Source organism: Equus przewalskii, chromosome 6, assembly GCF_037783145.1.
Source record: "Equus przewalskii isolate Varuska chromosome 6, EquPr2, whole genome shotgun sequence".
In the NCBI taxonomy this organism is placed as follows: Eukaryota; Metazoa; Chordata; class Mammalia; order Perissodactyla; family Equidae; genus Equus; species Equus przewalskii.
The window spans coordinates 67,572,454-67,592,429 of record NC_091836.1 but is presented as its reverse complement, the minus strand read 5'-3'; the positions used below and the strand labels follow the sequence as shown (position 1 = coordinate 67,592,429).

Sequence of the window (19,976 nt, the reverse complement as noted above, 5' to 3'; positions counted from 1 at the left end):
GCATTCTTTTTTAGGATCGCAAAACTCTTTTTTTTTTTTCCGATCCAGGGTTGTTGCTCTTTCCCTCTGTTCCCAAGAGACATGTACTTATCCCTGTATCAGAAAATCACTGTTTTTCTCCTGGGAGTTCCGGGTGCTGGGAGTGTTGTGTGTCTGGGCTCCATTTGAGGCCTGCAGCCAAAGGAAGTGAATGAGGTGCATCTCTGCACAGGTCTTACCAAGCCAGGGCTTGACTGAAGGCTTGACGCCACCCCAGGCCCGATAAAATGAAACCACACACACAGATACAGACGTAGACACATCCTGACAGAAAACAGCCTCCGGGATATCAGGAACCCCGAATCTGCAGCCGCGGGCGTGTCTGGGCGGGGCAGGCAGCGCCGATCACCGCCGCCAGCCTTCCCGGATCGCCAGCCTTCCTGGGGGAGGGGGGCGGGGCCGGCGCCGGTGGGCGGGACCGGCGCCGGTGGGCGGGGCCTCCGCCGGGCTGGGTCTGTGGCGGCGCCGGCCCCGCCCCTCGCGGGGGGAGGCGGGTGGGGCGCGCGGCGGCGGCTGAAGCAGGGCCGGAGCCGGCCTGGGGGCCCGCGGAGCCGAGCTCAGCGAGCGGAGCGCTTGGGCGGCGGCGGCGCGCGCGATGGCTCCGGCCGGGGACCGCGAGGGCTACTGGGGCCCCACGACCTCCACGCTGGACTGGTGCGAGGAGAACTACGCGGTGACCTGGTACATCGCCGAGTTCTGTGAGTGCGGCTGCTGGCGCCGGGGCCCCGGCCTGAGGGGGAGGGAGGCAGAGAGGGCGCCGGGGTGAGGGGGCCGCCGGGGGAGGCGGCAGGCCTGGCCGGGAGGCGGAGGGGGCCCGGCCGGCGGGCAGGGACGCCGGCACTGCGGAGGAGGGGAGCAGACGGGGCACCCCGCGTCCGGTGAGGAGTGCCGGGGTCGGGACGGGTTGGGGGGCCTCTGAGATGGGGGCAGAAGAGAAGCGGGGAGCCCCCGCCAGCCCTCAGGGGAGTCCGAGGGGCCGGGTCGCGCGGGGCGGCGGCAGGCTGGGGCAGCCCGAGAAGCGATTGGGAGAGGGGAGGACTCGGCTCCTTTGAATGAGGGCCCGGGACACCTGCTCCTGGTGTCGCTGCCACCACCTTCGCCCTAAGGGCACGGGAGAAGGGAACAGTTCCCAGCTTATTCTTGCCCCTAGTACGTGAGGGGTCTTTCCCTTCCTCTTTTTCTGTTCCTATTAGACCTCTTCGGTCGCCTGCAGGGAACGGTTTTCCCAGGCTGAGATCCTGACCCCCAGCCCCCACCCCGCTCCCGCCCGGGCTGTCTTCAAGTGCGAGGGCTCATCTACTCTCCGAGTACGACTGTTCATTCAGCCATCTCCTTGCAGCACAAGTAGAAGGCAGAGGACCTTAGTCTGTACCTTCTTGCTCTTGCCAGGCTCCCAAGAGCGCAAGGGAGTAAGTCCCTGCTCCACTCTGCCTCCTATCCGACTACCTAAGGGTTAGGGTTCTTTGAGGACACTGCTGCCACTGATTGCACCTTCTGAGGACCCTGGGACGAGTCCTCCTCCAGCTGCTGCCCCTGACAGGCACCGCTGGCCCCCTAGGCTTTGTGTGTGTGTATTTATCCGGGTGATCCTTCCTGCCAGGCTAGGAGAGCACCGGAAAAATCTGCCATTTCTTTTTGTGTAGTTTACTTTGGTCAAGTTTGGAGAGCACAATGTTTGATCCTTCTTCAGGTCCCAGCTTCTGGCAAGGTACAGAGGATATTTTTTGGCTAACTATTACGGCCTTCTTTTAATTGGATCCACTTTCTCAGGACGTGAAGCAAAACTCTTTTTAGCTAACCTTCCCATTGTTGGGTCCTTCTCCCAGGCGAGCGTTTGGCTTTGCAGGAGAAAGGCAGGCGTTTCATGCCAGCTGATGCTACTTTATTCTGTTCATAGTTATTGGCTCAGTTAAAAAAAAAAAAGGAAAACAGAACCCTTTCTGTAGTTTTCAAGACTTTAGTACCATTCTCTTTAAACCGTGACAGACTGTCACTTTTTCTGAACTACTAGTTTAAATGAATAATTTTTACGTAATAGCGGGAGACTATGGGCAAAGGGATCATTTATAGTATCGTTACTTGGCAGCCCAAATGTTGGCAAAGGAAGCGCTTTACCATTTTTTATTAGATCGTGTTGGCAAGCCCATACCTGGTCCAGAGGAGGTCCAGGAGGGAAGGGACTTAACATCATGCCATCTGAGCTGGAAATGTGTGACATGGGAAAGAGAAACTCAAGGGTCTTCAAATATTGGATGGGCTGTCATATCGAGCTGTTAAACTTTCTGTGTTTCTCTAGAATGTAGAATTATAGCCTGTGGCTGGAAGCCAACTGTAAGGGGAGAGATTTTGCTTCAACATAAGGAAACTTTTTAGCTAAAGATATCATCATGGAATAGATTGACTTGAGAGGTCAAGGGCTTTCTGTCGCTGAAAGCGATAAAACAGGTGTTGCTCAACTAACTCATGAATATTTTAGGGGGAATTAACTGTTTAGTAGAGACAAGGGGTTGGCTTTAGTTGGCCTTCAGGTCCTTTGCAACTTTATGGGTTGATATAGGTAATAATGACTCTTAGTTTAGAACCGAGGATTAGAATCAAAAGAGAAAACTGCCAGTTAAGTCATGTGAGCTATGAGAGAGCAAGATACTACTGTTCTGGCAGATAGCTCTGAGAAATGGGAAATGGCTTCAGTCTTAATGTCCTCAGAAGAGGAAACTCCGAGCAGATGCAGGGGGGGTTTTGACATAGGAATCAGGGGTTGCAAGAAGAGGATGAATGAATGTTGGCAGCCCTTTGCACATGGACCTTGGGAGAAAATGATCCGGAGGAAGGTGAGGTCAAGTCTTCTTACCCAGCAAGTGGTGGGTATCTATCATATCTTGGAGTAAGAGAACTTGTTTTTGAAAAATATGCTGATTAATAATGATGTGTTTAAAATAAATGCAACTTTATCATCTTTATAATCTTTACATTGATGATTGAAATATTAAATATAATGATAACAGCGATAACAACTATATCTAAGTGCTTACTTAACTATGTACCATACTTTGCTAAGCACTTTATATATCTTATCACTTTCGATATTTACCATAATTCCAAAAAGAAAGTATTATTATCCTCATTTCACAGATTAAGAAATTGAAGCTCTAAGAAGTAACTTCTGTAAGGTTGCAGAAAGTGGTGGAGAGGTAGTATTCAAGTTGAAGTCTGACTCTAAAGCTACTATACCATATGACTTCTATCACACATTCATTGTTTTGCCCCTGCATGCAAGGGATGAGGACAAGCAGAAAAGAGTATAGTACTATCGCAAGGGAGAAGCTGAAGAACTGTTTAAGAAGCCTGCCTTTTAGCATTAGGATGTGTGTATTTTGGGTAACATAAAGACGAGTTTGGGGAATAGCGTTTTCAGATATGGCAACGGTTCTCAGTCACTGAAAACCTGAGAAGCTATCTTCTTGACATCACTCAAGATCAGTTCAAATTCCTTTTTTGTTTGAGCAGATTGTAAGGACCAGGGGAAAAGGTCGAGGGTTTCTCTTTAGTTGTGGGAGGAGCGCCTTGCTGTGGCAGAAGTTGCAGTGCAGGCGGTGCTCATTTTTCATGTTAGTGTGGGATAGTACAAGTGACCGCACAAGTTAGAACCTGGCAGAGCGATCATAATCATCGATGGGAAAAGGTGCAATTGTTCTGTGACCTTTAAACATTTTTCTCAATCATTGCAAACCCTTTTTGTTGATTATGAATATAAAGAGAAATGAAAAAAATAGTAAAACTAATATTTATTTAGTACACTAATTTAAAACATTAAAAACAAAATTAAAATGTTTTATTTCTTTGTAAAAGAACTTCTCAAGAGTAGTTTGAACAGTGCTTGCCTTCTTCTTGTCATATAATTTATGGTAGGGAATCGGTAGTTTTTCTTTCCCTTGGTGAATTTTTATACTCCTTTCTAAGTTTGAATCACCTCCCAACATTTTATTCTTTGCACTTTCAATATTGTGAAATATCTCCGAGAGTTCCTTTAATGCACAGTTTTTTGCTGGCTCGCTTATTCTGGTCCATCTCCATCCTTTTCTCACAACCACTTTCTTTGTTTATGTTGATAAGCTTGCCTTCACTAAATTCCTCTGGCTGGATTTCTAGAGTCTCGAATGGCAGCAGAGTCATTGTCATGGTCAGCTGTTTCTTCTATAACTCCGTTTATGTTTGATTGGAATTTCACTTCCAACATTATCACTATTTGTTTCTTTGCTGCACTTTCATCATTGTTGGTCAGTTCCCTCTTTCGGTTATTCATTTATGTAAAATGCCGCATATGTTCATCACCACAAGGCAAGGAAGCAGCTCAACTATAGGTTTTGTTGTCTGTATGTGAACTGAACAACGGATGTGCGTTGACTAATCCCCAACAGACTTTGCCTTGATGTTTTATCCATAGTTAGACATTTAGGTAGAGAGTTATTTTTCCCCCAGCTCTGTGAAGATATTATTCCATTGTCTCCTGACTTATTGCTGCTGATGAGAAGTCCACCAACAGCCTAATTATTATTCTTTTGCAGTTTATTTTGTTAAATCCACCAACCGACTTGGAAAGAAGTGACTTGGTTAGTCGCTGGTCATGCTGTGCTTCAGTTATTTATCTAGTAATGTGGGGACTGAAGATCTAGTAGTGCAGTTTGTACTGTATGCAGTTAGAGTTAGTGTACTGTGGTAACTGAAATTTGAATTGTGTTGTTGGGGGATTGATATTATTTAACTAAACTGTGGTAGCAGAAATTTGTGCATATTAGAACCCTGTAAAGTAAAGATTTCCTGTGTACTTCTCTTTTTTTTGAGGAAGATTAGCCCTGAGCTAAAATCTGCTGCTAATCCTCCTCTTTTTGCTGAGGAAGACTGGCCCTGAGCTAACATCCATGCCCATCTTCCTCTACTTTATATGTGGGACGCCTGCCACAGCATGGCGTGACAAGCAGTGTGTAGGTCCGCACCCAGAATCTGAACTGGTGAACCCCAGGCTGCCAAAGCCGAATGTGCAAACTTAACTACCGGGCCGGCCCCAATTTCCTGTGTACTTCTGATCCTTACAACATTCCTATTAAGTATGTGGTGTTATCCCCATTTTATAGATGAGGGTTAAGTAACCTGCTCAGCATATCATACAGCTAATAACTGGCAGAAATGGTGTTCAAATATAGGTCTAACAACTCTCTTTACAAGACATACTGTCTGCCAGAAGTGGAATTTCAGGTGCTGTTGGTTTCGTGGAACAAATATTACTTAAAGGGAAGTGGAAGGGAGTTCTGTGTTTTGATTATGGTCTCAGAGGAGAATTACTCAGTTAAAAATTATTCAGAATGTTTCACTTATTCAGCAAATATTTATTTATTTGAGGAAGATTATCCCTGAGTTAACATCTGCCACCAATCCTCCTCTTTTTGCTGAGGAAGCCTGGCCCTGAGCTAACATCCATGCCCATCTTCCTCTACTTGATATGTGGGACGCCTACCACAGCATGGCTTGCCAAGCAGTGCCATGTCCGCACTTGAGATCTGAACCGGCAAACCCCGGGCCACTGAAACAGAATGTGCGAACTTAACTGCTGAGCCACCGGGCTGGCCCCATCAGCAAATATTTGTTGAACACCTATTTTGTCAGTGACTCAGAATACAAAGCTATGTGACGTCTGTCTCTCTGTTCAAGGTAGCTAAGAGGCCAGTAGAGGTATGAATAGATAAGAACAAATAGGCGTTTATTTCCTACTTCAAGGGAAATGCATTCCTAAAAGTGTATTTGATAGAAGAATGTTTAAGTATTGGCACATCATGAAAGAGGGTTTATTTATCACAAAACTAAAAAATATTTTAAAATTTCTAATTATGGGTGTTATAGGGGCTACCTCAGTCTGAGGGGGTAACCTAGTTAGTAAGACTTTTATGGATGGGGAGAATGGATGGTAACTTCCGGTAGGATCATGTAGCCGTCTCCCTTTTGTCCTTGGGCTAGGATGAGTCAAGCTGGGTAGGTATCGTCCCTTCTTACAGGTTTGCTGCCCCTCTCCCCATCCTACTCGTAGGAATTGGGCAGAAGGAAAGTAGGGCAACCCTCAGTCTTTCTGCCTTTATTATGGGCTTCACTTAGATGGGGTAAAGAGGTCTTTCTTTCCGTGCCACTGCAGCTCAAGACCAGAGGGGCTTTCACTAGCTGCCTCTGCCACACATGTGCCACTCAGGGCACCTAGCTGCTTGTGGCTCATTGCTACCTTTCCTTTTCTTTCCTATTTTCCAGGCCCCTTCCCACCATCTTCTCTGAATAGTAGCCTCAGGTAAGTAATCATGCTTCAGGCTTCTTTTGGTCCCGGGATTCTGTGGCCTGGCAGAGGTGACATCCTTGCTGCCTTAAGGAAGACAGTCTTTTTCCTGAGGATTATTGACAGGCCAGCAGCACTGCCTCTAACTTATCGCTCAAAAGCACCTTAAGTCAACTGAAAAATGAAGGCCAATTGAAGGGCCAAATTTAGTGTTCAAAAGGCTTTAGATTTGGGGCCAGCCCAGTGGCGCAGCGGTTAAGTTCGCACGTTCCACTTCTTGGCGGCTGGGGGTTTGCTGGTTCGTATCCCGGGTGCGGACGTGGCACCACTCATCAAGCCATGCTGTGGCAGGCGTCCCACATATAAAGTAGAGGAAGATGGGCACGGATGTTAGCTCAGGGCCACTCTTCCTCAGCAAAAGGAGGAGGATTGGCAGTAGTTAGCTCAGGGCTAATCTTCCTCAAAAAAAAGGGGTTTAGATTTAATGTATGCAAGTCAAAGACTGCCAGTGGATTGTTTCAGATGCTGTGATGGACATGTGACGTGGTACATTAGAATGGCAGAAGGTGCTGATTAAAAACTTAAAACAAAAAGGCTTTACAGTGTAAGTGCTGGAAGAAATGCCATACCAGCAATTCTTATTCTTTTTCTTATTTTTTAAATTGTGGAAAAATACACATAACATTAAAACTTAACATCTTAACCATTTTTAAGTGTACAGTTCCGTAGTGTTAAGTGCATTCACATTGTTGTACAACGAATCTCTGGAACTCTTTTCATCTTGTGAAACTGAAACTGTACCTATTAAACAACTCCCCATCTCTCCTCCCTCCAGCCCTGGGCAACCGCTCCTCATTCTGTCTCTCTGAATTTGATACTCTAGATGTGTCATACAAGTGGAGTCTTATGGTATTTGTCTTTTTGTGACTGGCTTATTTCACTTAGCATAATGTCCTTGTGGTTCATCCATGATGCAGCATGTGTTAGAATTTCCTTCTTTTAAACGGCTGGGGGCCAGCCTGGTGGCTGAGTGGTTAAGTGTGCGCGCTCTGCCTCCGTGGCCCAGGGTTTCACTGGTTCTGATCCTGGGCATGGGCGTGGCACCGCTCATCAGGCCATGCTGAGGCGGCGTCCCACATGCCACAACTAGAAGGACCCACAACTAGAATATACAGCTATATGCTGGGGGGATTTGGGGAGAAAAAGGAAAAATAAAATCTTTCAAAGGCTGAATAATATTCCGTTGTATGTATACACCACATTTTTCTTATCCATCCACCCGTTGATGGACACATGAGTTGTTTCCACCTCTTGGCTATTGTGAATAGTGCTGCATGACATGAGTGTACAAATATCTCTATGAGACCCGAAAGTGGAATTGCTAGATCATATGGTAACATAGCAGCTATTTTAACCTTTTCATTAGAAAGAAGCCTTTTATTATTTTCTTTCTTAAGCCCCATGAAGTTATTATTACTCTTACATAAGTTGTAATTAATTATTACTTCTACATAAGTTGTAATTATTAATGTACTTTATCTCCATTTTAGTTAATCAGAGACACATGTAACTGTCAATCAGAGATGTAGTCACTGTTACCACACTGTATTGATCCATATGAGATGCAGTCACTGATTACCTTAATGTATTGATAAATTCTAGTCCCTGTATATTTATTGCAGCCTTATTGTGTATAAATGGGATTTTTGAAATATTGGAAATAGCTAATAGAAATAATAATAGCTCACATTATGGGGCACTTAATGTGCAAAGTTCTCTGTCTATATTATCTCATAAGAACCCCTTATTATAATTCTTAAAACAAGCTTTAGAAGTTAGATTCTGTTAGTAGTCTGCTTTTAAAGATTTGGAAATTTGGGGCAGAGAGGGGTGAGATAATTTGCACAGTTTTCCGCTTTGCAAGTGGCAAAGTGAGGATTTGAACTCACACACTTTGACTCCAGAGCACATTCTCTTCTCTCTCTCTTTTTCACTTTTAAAATTAGTGTTTTGAGGTATAATTTACTTAAAATAAAATGCATCCACTTAAAGTGTGTAATTTGGAAAGTTTTGACAGATGTATAAATCTGTGTCACCACTGTCCCAATCAAGATGTAGAGTATATCACCCTGAAAAAGTTGCCTAGCAAAGCACTCATTTGTGACCATATGATAAACTACTTGATCCCTGAGGTGGATACTATTATAATCCTAATTTTGCAGTTGAAGACATTGAAGTTTAGGAAGGTTAAGCGACTTGGCCTACGTTACACACTATTAAGTGGCAGAGCCTAAGTGACCCAAGGGCCATTTGATTCCACAGCTATGCTCTTAACTACCATACTGTCTAACCTCCCTCCATTGCTGCTTTGTCAGACTCTAGTGATCCAGGGGTCACAGATTGGGAATTAGTGGTCTGACCTCATTTTACGTATAAGGAGAAGGACCTTGAGAACTGAAGTGATTTGCCCAAGATTATGTTGTAAATCAGTGGTGAAACCTAGACCAGCATCCACGTGCAGTAGTTCCTCAGTATGGGAAATGGGGAAAGAGGAGGGAAGAGAGTGACCAGTGTTGCTGATGTCATGTTGTTAATGACTTATCGGATCATAGGACTTCTTCTGAACAAAACAAGCTCCTAATGAACTGTTTTTTGTGGTGAAGATAGCTAACATCTGTAGTGTGACTTACTGAAGCAGTGCTTCTCAGACTTTAACGAGCATGTGAATCACACGGAGATCTTGTTGAAATGCCTTTTCCCATTCGGTAGGTCTGGAATGTGGCCTTGGAGTCTGCATTTCTTATAAGCTGTCAGGTGATCACAGTGCTGCTGGTCTGGAGACTCTACTCGGAGAAGCAAGGCTTTGCAGTTCACAAAGCACTTTTAATTCTTTTCTCCTGTGAGGTGTAGATGTTATCTCTGTTTGTAAGGAAATCAAATTCAAAAGGATAAGTGACTTGTTCAGGATCACAAGCTAATACTGGAACCTGGATTTCTAACTTTGAAAACCAAGTTAGGTGTTGTTTTGTCCCGCACAGTAACAGGCTAAGAACACTGCGTGTGAAGGAAAGTTTGAAAATGATTGTCCTGGATAATGAACTAAATTGAACTTATTACTTTTTCATTTCAGAAACAGGTTTCATTCTCATTTGCTCCTAATACCTTCGCCAAGCTCAAACCAAGCCACCTTTTAGACTTGTCTGTAGTTACTAATTAGAGCTTAGGAATACTTGAAGGCTAAGTACATTTTTAAGTCTAATCTTGACTTAACATTTACCCAGGTCATTCAAGATATTAGCTAGGAAGAATTGTCATTTGGTAGCACATATTGGAAGAAATGATTGATTTTTTTTTTAACAGAACGGTAATCGGTGTATGGGTAAATTTTGGGGAACTTCACTCAGCTGGAATACATAGAATAGTAAACATTTAAATGGAAGTCTCACCCAGTGCATTATTATTTCAGGTTAAAGTTTTAAGTTGTTTCTTCAGTTTTGGGTTCTGCCCTTGTCCCTTTGCCAACTAGTTCCCAGTCAGTGGAAAAAAACCTTACCTGGACAGTTTTAGGTAATGCAGAAGAGCATTTTAAAAGGAGTGGAAAAAAAATAATGAAAAAATAAAAGAAATAAAGGCATGAAGAAACATTTTAGGACCCAGAAATGTGATAAAGCCCAAAAGACACAGCAAAATCAGTTTATGGTGACATGAAAGTCCTACATGTTTTACTGTGGGGAAGGTATGTGGTATAATGGCTTGGAGTCAGAATCAAGATTCCTATGTGAACTTTGCTCCAATAAACCTTGTCACTTTGGGCAAATCACTCAATCATTCTTTGATCAGTTTATTTTCTGTAAAATGAGAATAATGAGATTTGGTAAGGTAATGAGAATTAAATGGCATGATATATGTGAAAGCTCATAGTGAAGTGCCTGAAATACTGGGTGCTCAATAAATATTAGTTGAACTGGAATCTAATGAGAATAAGTTGAAAAAAAAATAAACCATGCTTTGTTATAGTTGTGGCTTCCTACCTGTGGTGGTTGGTTTTATGTGTGAATTTGGCCAGGTTGTAGTATACAGTTATTTAATCAAATACTAATCTAGGCATTGCTAAGAAGGTGTTTTGTAAATGTGGGTAACATCTACAGTCGGTTGACTTTAAGTAAAGATTGCCTTCAGTAACGTGGGTGGGCCTCATCTGATTGGTGGAAAGGCCTTAGGAGCAGACCCTGGGTTTCCGTGGTAGGGTGGAGGAGGAGGTTAGACTTTTATTTGGGGAGGGCTCCTACTTGACTCCTCACCTTAGTGGCCTTCCCTCCCTTCTCCTATCTTCCCTTTCTTCCTTCTCTGTTTCACTTGTTTGAATATATTGTGAACATACTGGAATTTTTAGATGTTTTTAGCTGGAAGGCCTGCTGGAGGATCTGGTTTATCACACAACCTTAACCCGATTGCTTTTGCACGTGCTGTTCCCTTGTTATTTGTAGCTGCATTCACTCAGTTAGTAGATAGTTCTTTAAACCCTGACTGATTACTCCCTACAGAAGTAGGTGCTTCTGCTATTTCCCTTTGAAGACTTTCTGTTGACTGAAAGATAAAGGCCAAATTCTAACATGACGTGAAAAGCTCTTCTTTTTTTTAATGAATATTTTCACACATAGAATAAGGTTGAAAGAATTTTGCAGTGACTGTCTGTTCACCTGCTACCTAGATTCTACCGCTAACATTTTACTAGTTTTATCACTTACTTATCCATTTGTTCATTCCTCTCTTCATCTGTCAGTTCGTTTTATTTTTTGACACATTTCAAAGTAAATTGCAGACATCTGTACACTTTCCCCTAAGTACTTCAACATGCATATCATTTACTAAAGTTCAGTTCTTTATGTTTTTTCTTTTGATGTAAAATTTATATTCAATGGAATGTATAATGCACAAATACTGTATCTGTTTGCTGAATTTTGAGAAATGTGTACATCTGTGTAACCAAAACCCCTATCAAGATATAGACATTTACTATCGAGCAGGAAAGTTCCTCATGCCCCCTCGCTGTTAATTCCCACCTCCACCTTCCTGCTTCTCTCCAGCGGCAACCACTGTTCTGACCCCCCCCCCCCCCCGCCATAGATTGGATTTACCTGTTCTAGAGCTGCATATAAGTGGAATCATAGTATTTACTATTTGGTGTAAGGCTTCTTTCACTCAGCATGATGTTTTTGGGATTCATCCATATTGTTGAATGTATTGGTAGTTCCTGTTTATTGCTGAGTAGTATTCCATTGTATGAATATACCGTAGTTAGTTTATCTGTTTTCCCGTTGATGGATACCTGGCTGTTTTCAGGTTTTGGCAATTATAAATAACGCTGCTGTGAATATTCTTGTGCAAATCTTCTTTTGCATATCTTTTTGATTACTTGTAGGTAAATATCTCGGATTGGAATAACTGTGTCATAGGGTAGTTGTATGTTTAGTTTTATTAGAAACTGCCAGACCTTTTCCCAAAGTGGTTATAGTAGTTTGTATTCACAGCATTTGATCCACGTCCTTGTCAACATTTGGTGTCTTTTTAATTTTTTTAATTTTTGCTGTTCTGGTGGATGTGTAGCTGTGGCTCATCGTGGTATCCACTTTATTCTAAGCTCTTCAGCCTTTCTTCCTCCTTTTCCCTGTACTCCATACTTTCCCTGCTTTCACTGTGCTCCTGCCCAAACAGGCTGTTTACATGTACGTTTATACTCCTGTGTACCTTTCATCGTTCATGCGGGCCCCTTGAGAGAGAGTAATAAATTGCTTTTTAAAGCCATGAAGGTTTGGAGTGGTTGTTATTCGATAATGGATAACTGAAACAGTGTCTGAAGTTGAGTTTTGAACAATTTTGATTTCCTGTTGTGTAAACTCAAGAGTGAACCAAATTGCACCATACCTTCTATTCTTAGAAGATGACTTTAAACATAATAATAAAGTTTAATACTTTTATAGGCTCTTCGATCTGAAGATTTCAAAGAATTTTATAAGCATCATTTTATTTATCCCTATAATGAACTCATGAAACTCAAAAGAGGTACTTTACCCAGTGAAAGTAAATAAGTACTTCAAGGTTGAAATAATTCAGTTGTGGAGCTGGAAAAATCTTTGACTCATGGTAGGTGTGGACTCTTGCTCTTAAAGTTCTTTAACTTTACAGGGCAAGCTGCTTTTAGCAGCAAGTGGAAAGACTGAATAGAGTCAGAAAACAAAACAGAACTCCAAAGTTATGCATGTTAAAATCCTTTTTTTTTTTTTTGAGGAAGATTAGCCCTGACCTAACTGCTGCCAATCCTCTTTTTGCTGAGGAAGACTTGCCCTGAGCTAACATCTGTGCCCATCTTCCTCTACATTGTATGTGGGATGCCTACCACAGCATGGTTTGCCAAGTGGTGCCATGTCTATACCAGGGATCCGAACTGGCTAACCCCGGGCCTCTGAAGCAGAACGTGTGCACTTAACCGTTGTGCCACCGGGCCGGCACCTGGATTGATTTTTTTTAAAATAAAACTTGAAATATTTTAAGTCAGCATATCTTCAGTATTTTTGCTACTTTGTTTTCTGTTTCCTCTTTCTAGTACACCAGTTATACATGTATTAGCATATGTTAAATAGTCTGATATTATCTCACCTGTCATTTCGTTCTTTTTTTTCTTGCCTTGTTTCTCTCTGTGCTTCAGTTTGTATAGTTTCTATTCCTTGGGTTCAAGTTCACTGATTCTTTTCTTCTGTTAAGCACATGCAATTAATTTTTCAGATACTGCATTTTTAAGCTCTAGAACTTCATTTGATTCTTTTTTATAGTTTATGTTTTCCTCTTTGTTTTACTCATGTTTTTCTTTAAATCCTTGCACATAATTGATGATAGGTGTCTTAAATCGTCATCTGCTAATTCCACCCTTTTGTTTATTTCTAGGTCTGATTTTTTCCCCTGGTAATGGGTCACCATTTTCCAGATTTTTTACACATAGAGGAAAAAAAAGTACATATATTTACATGTAAATATAAATAAATATATATTTGTTTTAGGACAAAAACACACTTTGAAAACAATCTCCAATGTAAAGAATAGTTGTAAGTACAGTACAAATAACTTTTTCTGAACCATTTGAAAGTAAGTTGCCAACATATCCCTTCATTACCCCCAGTACTTTATTGTGTATTTCCTTCAAACAAGGATGTTGTCCTACATAACTACAATACAACCACTAAAATCAGGGAACTAACATTGATGTATGGCTAACATCTAATCCTAAAATCCCGTTTAACTTTTCCTAGTTATCCCAATACTGCCCTTAATAGCAAGAGTATCCAATCCAGAATCATGTGTTACATTTAGATTTCGTGTCTTTTTAGTCTCATTCGACCTGGAACATTTCCTAAATCTTTTTTTAGCTATTATGACCTTGACACTTCTGACGCTTACAGACCAGTTGCTTTGTAGAATGACTGCTAGTTTGCTTGCTGTCTGGAGACTCCCCACTACTAGGAGCAGACTAATTGCAGTTTTTGTAAGGGAAATACCTCTTCCCTTAAATCAGATTAGGATTCTAACCTGATCAGACTCACAAAACGGGAAACCTGGCATCCAGGACAGAACTCAGACAGTCACTGCTTTAACTCGGCACGCATGCTGTGGATCTAATGGTCAATAAAACTGTTTCTAGTAATCACGATACTAGGTTAAATTCTGTTCTGCAGTTGCTTTGCACACTTGCTGATAACTCTGAAGATTCTTTCAGTGTAAACGGCTTGAAGTACGTGGTTCTGAGCAGTTTAGAAATGCACTGCAGAAACAGGCAGGCTCCTCAGGGGGACCCCGGTGAAGGTCGTTTTTATCTTTCTCTGCCAGCTCTTATCTGAGTCTCTTGAGCCACGGTTCTTCAGTTGCTGCTGTCATATGGGTTGCTCTTAGCGCTAATTGTTGAACTAAAAGAACAACAACCCTCAAATTCTTTATTTAAATAAGAAATCCGTTAGAATCATAGTTTTATTTTACTTTTATGTATGAAGGGGGAAGGAAATTCGCAAAGCTCTTCTAAGCAAATATTTATCTTTTAAAAAACATTCATAGCCCCTGAGATGACAACAGTTTAAATATTGTTACAAGGCAATAAATTATCAGGTTTATCTCTGGTTAATGTAGTTGGGTTTGGGTCTACCATTTTATTACTATTTTTATATTAGTTTTCTCTATTCTTCATTACCTCCCTTTAAAAAAAATTTGAGTATTTTTGAGAATTCCATTTTAATTTTCCTCTTGGCTTTCCGACTGTACTTCTTTGCGTTATTTATTTAGTGGTTGCTCTAGGGATTACAGTCTGCAGCCTTAGTTTTTCACAGCTCACTTCATGAAAAATGTAGAAACTCGCAGAATAAGGCAACTGAAAAGGTCTGTAACCGACCTACCTTGTTCTTTATGCTATCGTTGTTATATGTACTACATCTACGTATGTTAGGAACTTCACAACATTATATATTAAAAGTAGTTAAGTAAATGAAAGAAAAAGGCAAAATAATTTATTTTTGCCTTTCACTGGAGGTTTACCATTTCCAGAACTCTTCACTCCTGAAGATCGGAATTTCCCTCTGAATCATTTCCCTTCAGCAAGTTGAGCATCTTATATCTATAAATTTCTGTCTTCAATCACATTTTGGAAAACTTTGGTCATTCTTTAATTATTTTTTTTCTGCTTCGTTCTCTCTCTCCTATCATTTGGTTCCAATTACTGGTATGTTGGGCTATTTGATCGCATCTAACAACAGGTTTGTTACGATCTATTCATTTTATAAAAAATCTTTTTTTCTCTATGCACATGCAGGTTGGATAATTTTGATTGATCTGTCTTCAGGTTCACTTACTTTTTCTTTCCTGTCATCTTCATTTATCTGTTAAATGCATCCAGTGAGTAATTTATTTCAGATATTGTATTTTTCAGTTCTAGAATTTCCATTTAGTGGCTGGCTCCGTGGCCAAGTGGTTAAGTTTGCATGCTCTGCTGCAGGCGGCCCAGTGTTTCATTGGTTCGAATCCTGGGCGCGGACATGGCACTGCTCATCAAACCATGCTGAGGCAGCGTCCCACATGCCACAACTAGAAGGACCCACAACTAAGAATATACAACTATGTACTGGGGGGATTTGGGGAAAAAAAAAGGAAAAAAATAAAATCTTAAAAAAAAAAATTTCCATTTAGTTCTTTTTTTTTTATCATTTCTGTTTTTCTCTGGAGATTTCATATCTTTTTATTATTGTTAGCATATTATGTTTTAATTCATTCAGGATACTTACAGTAGCTGCTTTTTTTTTAAAGTTTATTTTCTTTAACTTTTTTTTATTATTTAAAATTTTTTTTTACTGAGGAAGATTGGCCCTGAGCTAACATCTGTGTCCATCTTCCTCTGTTTTATATGTGGGACACTGCCACAGCATGTCTTGATAAGCAGTGCATAGGTCCGTGCCCTGGATCTGAACCCATGAACCCCAGGTTGCTGAAGCAGAGCACACAAACTTAACCACTATGCCACTGGGCCGACCACTACAATAGCTGCTTTAAAGCCCTTGTCTGCTTTTTCTAACATCTGGGTGATCTCAACGTCAGTGTCAGTTGCTATTCTTTTATCTCAAGAATGTGTTTCATGGGGCCGGCCCCATGGCCTAGTGGTTAAGTTCGCGCGCTCCGCTTCAGGGGCCCAGGGTTTTGCGAGTTCAGATCCTGGGCTCGGACCTAGCGCTGCTCATCAGGCCATGGTCAGGTGGCATCCGACATGCCACAACTAGAAGGACCCACAACTAAAATATACGATCATGTACTGGGGGTCTTTGGGGAGAAGAAGGAAAGATAAAAAATAACAGAAATAAAATCTTTAAGAAAAAAAAAGAAGATAGTTCATTTTCCTGGTTCTTCATATGTTGAATAATTTTAGACTTTATTTTGGACATTATGAATGTTAAATTGTGGAGATTCTGGTTTTGTTTTGTTTTGTTTCTGATGAATATTGTTTCTTTTGTTTTAACTGGCAGCTATCTTGACTAACTTGACTTGAACTCTAACCTTTGTTTCTTGGCCAGCGTCTTTTGGCCAGCATCTCTTTTGTCTTTAGCTGAACTTCTTTCAATCCATCATATGCGTGTGTGGTTCATGGATCAATTAGAGACACAGGCAGACAGAATTTGGGGATCCCTTCTCTGTCTTTTTCTCTTTTGGGGATTCCTCCATTCTCTTTAGTGGCCATGTTTGTTTCTGGTTTCTTTGGTTTTCTGGTTCTCCAGGCCAGAAAGCCTGTGGTGTTACATTCCTCTGCTCCTTGTGTGCTGTGCCAGCTGTTCTTGGCCTAAAGCCGAAAGCTGTGAAAATGGGAACTCACTTTGTACAACTCCCCTTCTTCTAGTATGTACTCCCCGTTAGAGTCTGTCTCCCTCTCTTTTACTCTCTAATGCTTTCAGGTAATCTCTTTTTGTATTATTCTAGATTTTACCTTTTTTTTTTTTTTAAGGAAGATTAGCCCTGAGCTAACTACTGCCACTCCTCCTCTTTCTGCTGAGGAAGACTGGCCCTGAGCTAACATCCATGCCCATCTTGCTCTACTTTATACGTGGGACGCCTACCACAGCATGGCTTTTGCCAAGTGGTGCCATGTCCGCACCCGGGATCCAAACCAGCGAACCCTTGGTCGCCAAGAAGGAAAACGTGTGAACTTAACCACTGTGCCACCGGGCCGGCCCCTAATTAATATATTTTTAAATGCACAGCTGAGCTCCCAAAAGACTAAAGGTAATACCCAGAGGAGAAAAAAAAATGAGAGGAAACTGAACATCAATAATGGTAGCTGGGCTATGACTGTCTTACAGAGGGAAACAGGTAGGGCAGTAAATTGCCTGTCCCTGTTTCCTCTCATTTTTTTTTCTCCTCTGGGTATTACCTTTAGTCTTTTAGGAGCTCAGCTGTGCATTTAAAGTACCATAGGAGGTTGAGTTTCAATGCTCACACAGGAATAGGAGATGAGTATTGAAAAATTTTGGACAACTATTTTGGACAAGAACTATTGATACATTTTTCAAAAAGCATATCTAGGTATTTGTAATGAGAGGATTTTTAGATTTTCTGCCATATTGCTCAATAGCTGTTTCTTTATTTTCTTTTAGCTAAGGATTTATGTATTTCAAAACTGGAAATACTATTTACTATTTGTACATATAAATATGTATACTTATAGATATATATAATAAGAACTTCAGATAATGAGGAATATATAGTTGACAAGTATAGTGTGTAAAGACTCACAATCTAGCCCTTGATGACTTTTTTCCCCCCTAAGGAAGATTTACCCTGAGCTAACACCTGTGCCAGTCTTCCTTTATTTTGCATGTGGGTCACTGCCACAGCATTGCTGACGAGTGGTGTATGTCTGCCCCCAGGATCTGAACCTGTGAACCGAGGCCACCAAAGTGGAGTGTGTGAACTTAACCACTATGCCATGGGGCTGGCCCCCTTGATGACTTTTCTGATGTAATCTCTTGCCTTTCTAAACACTTATACCTTATACTTCAGGAATATAATTCAGCTTTTATTCACTCAAACACAGAATGCAACTTCATGGTTTCATGTGTTTGCATACATTATCCTTTCTGTCTGGAATGTCCTGCTTTATTCTCTTGTCTCTTTACTTGGTTAATTCAGCCTTATGTTTTTTTCTCCTAAATTCTCTTTTTCTCTGTAGTATTTTAAATTATTATATTTCTCATTTCTAAAAGTTTTATTGTTTCTTTTTCAAATCTGCCTCACAATTTTTGATAGTTTTTTTCTCCCTTGGTTATTTCCTGTTGCTTTCCTTTACTTCTTTAAACTTATCAAACTTACTTATTTGTATTCATTAATTTCAGTATCTTTCATCTCTGCTTGTCTGTTTCTGTTGTTTATTGTTTTACTGATTTTTCCTTTATGGCTGCATGTTTCCTCATCTGTTCTTGTCATTTTTGACCATGAGTTCCTTTTTCTGACATGTGGGAAATCTTTGAGGCCATGTTAGATTGTACAGTCGATGAGGGTGGGAGCCCTAGGGTCTTGTTCACTGCTGTATCCCAGGGCTTGTTAGAGTGTTTAGTATATGAGACTTTCAGTAAGTATTTATTGAATGAATGATGTGTGTACCCTTCACCCAGTGTTGTAATTATTTGTATACATGTCTGTATTCTCCACTACATTGATAATGCCTTAAGTTAAAAAACTTTTTAGCTTTGACTCTGTATCCGTAGCTCTTAGCACAGTGTCCAGTATAGATTAAGTTCTCAGTAAATTTGTTGAACCAGTGAGGAATTGCGTGGCATATTCTGCCCATTGTCATCTACATAATAAAAAAGGTTGTTTTTACCTGGTTGTCATTATGAAGCCATTTTGATAAAATGGAGGATACTAGAGAAATGATGAATCAACTCAGATAACCAGTAGTATGTTTTGGTCGTGATTGATTAAAGCAGAACCCTTTTCCAGACTGAAATCCAAAATCAGAACTTTTAAATCCAGTGTCACTGAAGGCTAGTCCCATCATCAACTATTCAGGTACTTACTGATTTCAAGGCATTGTGAATGTACAAAATATTCAACCAACAAATATTTACTAAATACCTACTATATGTATATTACTTTGCAATGTCCTGTGATAGATTTTTTTCCTAATAGGTTATGTGCTAGCTGGGTATGAACTTAAAATGTAAAAAGGTAAGTAGCACAAAAGATAAATGATTCATATAGCAGTGAAAGAATTGTCTCGACAGGACCATTTCTTTAATCATATGGATGACAAATGAATGAATTCTATAGAAGTTCAGATGAGTCTAATATAGTTGCCAGAATTACATGATTTGCTTGCCTCTTAAGAATTGTTGTTATAGACCGACACTCGTGATCGTATCTCTTTTGTCCCTTCTTCTCTTTTGCTTTTTCTCTTTGCATGATGTGGTAGGAGGAGCGCAGCTTGTCAGCAAGAAAAGACGTGAATCTAGATCTTCCCACTTAGGAGCTTTATGACACTGGGCAAGCTCCTTATTCTTGCTGTCTCCAATTTTCTGATAGATAAACTAAGAATGGTAACACCTAGCTCACAACGTGATATTTTATATTAAAAGAGATAGTGTAAATAAAGTCACTAGCATGGTTCCAGGCATCTAAACTCAATAGATGTTAGTACTCTCCTGCTTTATTTTTTTTCTTTTGTTATCTAATTTGTGATTTTTTCCCACTATTTCATTCTCTCAGTTTTTTAAAATAAAATCAAAATCAAGTTTAAAAATAAAAAATCCAGTATTTAGATTAAAGGTTACTGGGAAAGACCATGGGACATATTCCAGTTGTAAGCGTGTGGGTGTAACAGTGCTGCCCGTTCAGTTGGATCACAGAGAAACCTCTGTTGGCCATATGGGCACTTGTCTTGGCTGACCTATCTCATTTTCTCTGGTTTTCCTTAAAGCAAGTTTTTTCAGATGTATTCTTTTGGAGCAAATACTTAGTTGCTTACACTGTTAAAGAATGAAATACTGGGGCCAGCCCGGTGGTGCAGTGGTTAAGTGCATACATTTCTCTTCTCAGGGGCCGGCGTTCG

At 40.9% G+C, this 19,976-nt stretch overlaps 1 protein-coding gene across 3 annotated transcripts in view; it reads left to right on the top strand.

The window, feature by feature from the left end:
• The first annotated feature begins 511 nt into the window (after positions 1-511).
• Positions 512-19,976, top strand: part of ACER3 (alkaline ceramidase 3) — a 150,745-nt gene continuing 131,280 nt past the window's right edge. The window contains exon 1 of one of the 3 annotated variants that reach the window (XM_070624082.1): positions 512-737. In XM_070624082.1, coding sequence (XP_070480183.1) covers positions 635-737 — 103 coding nt within the window. In that variant the 5' untranslated portion in view covers positions 512-634. The remainder of the gene's footprint in view (positions 738-19,976) is intronic. The other 2 variants (XM_070624084.1, XM_070624083.1) reach the window with 2 other exon arrangements.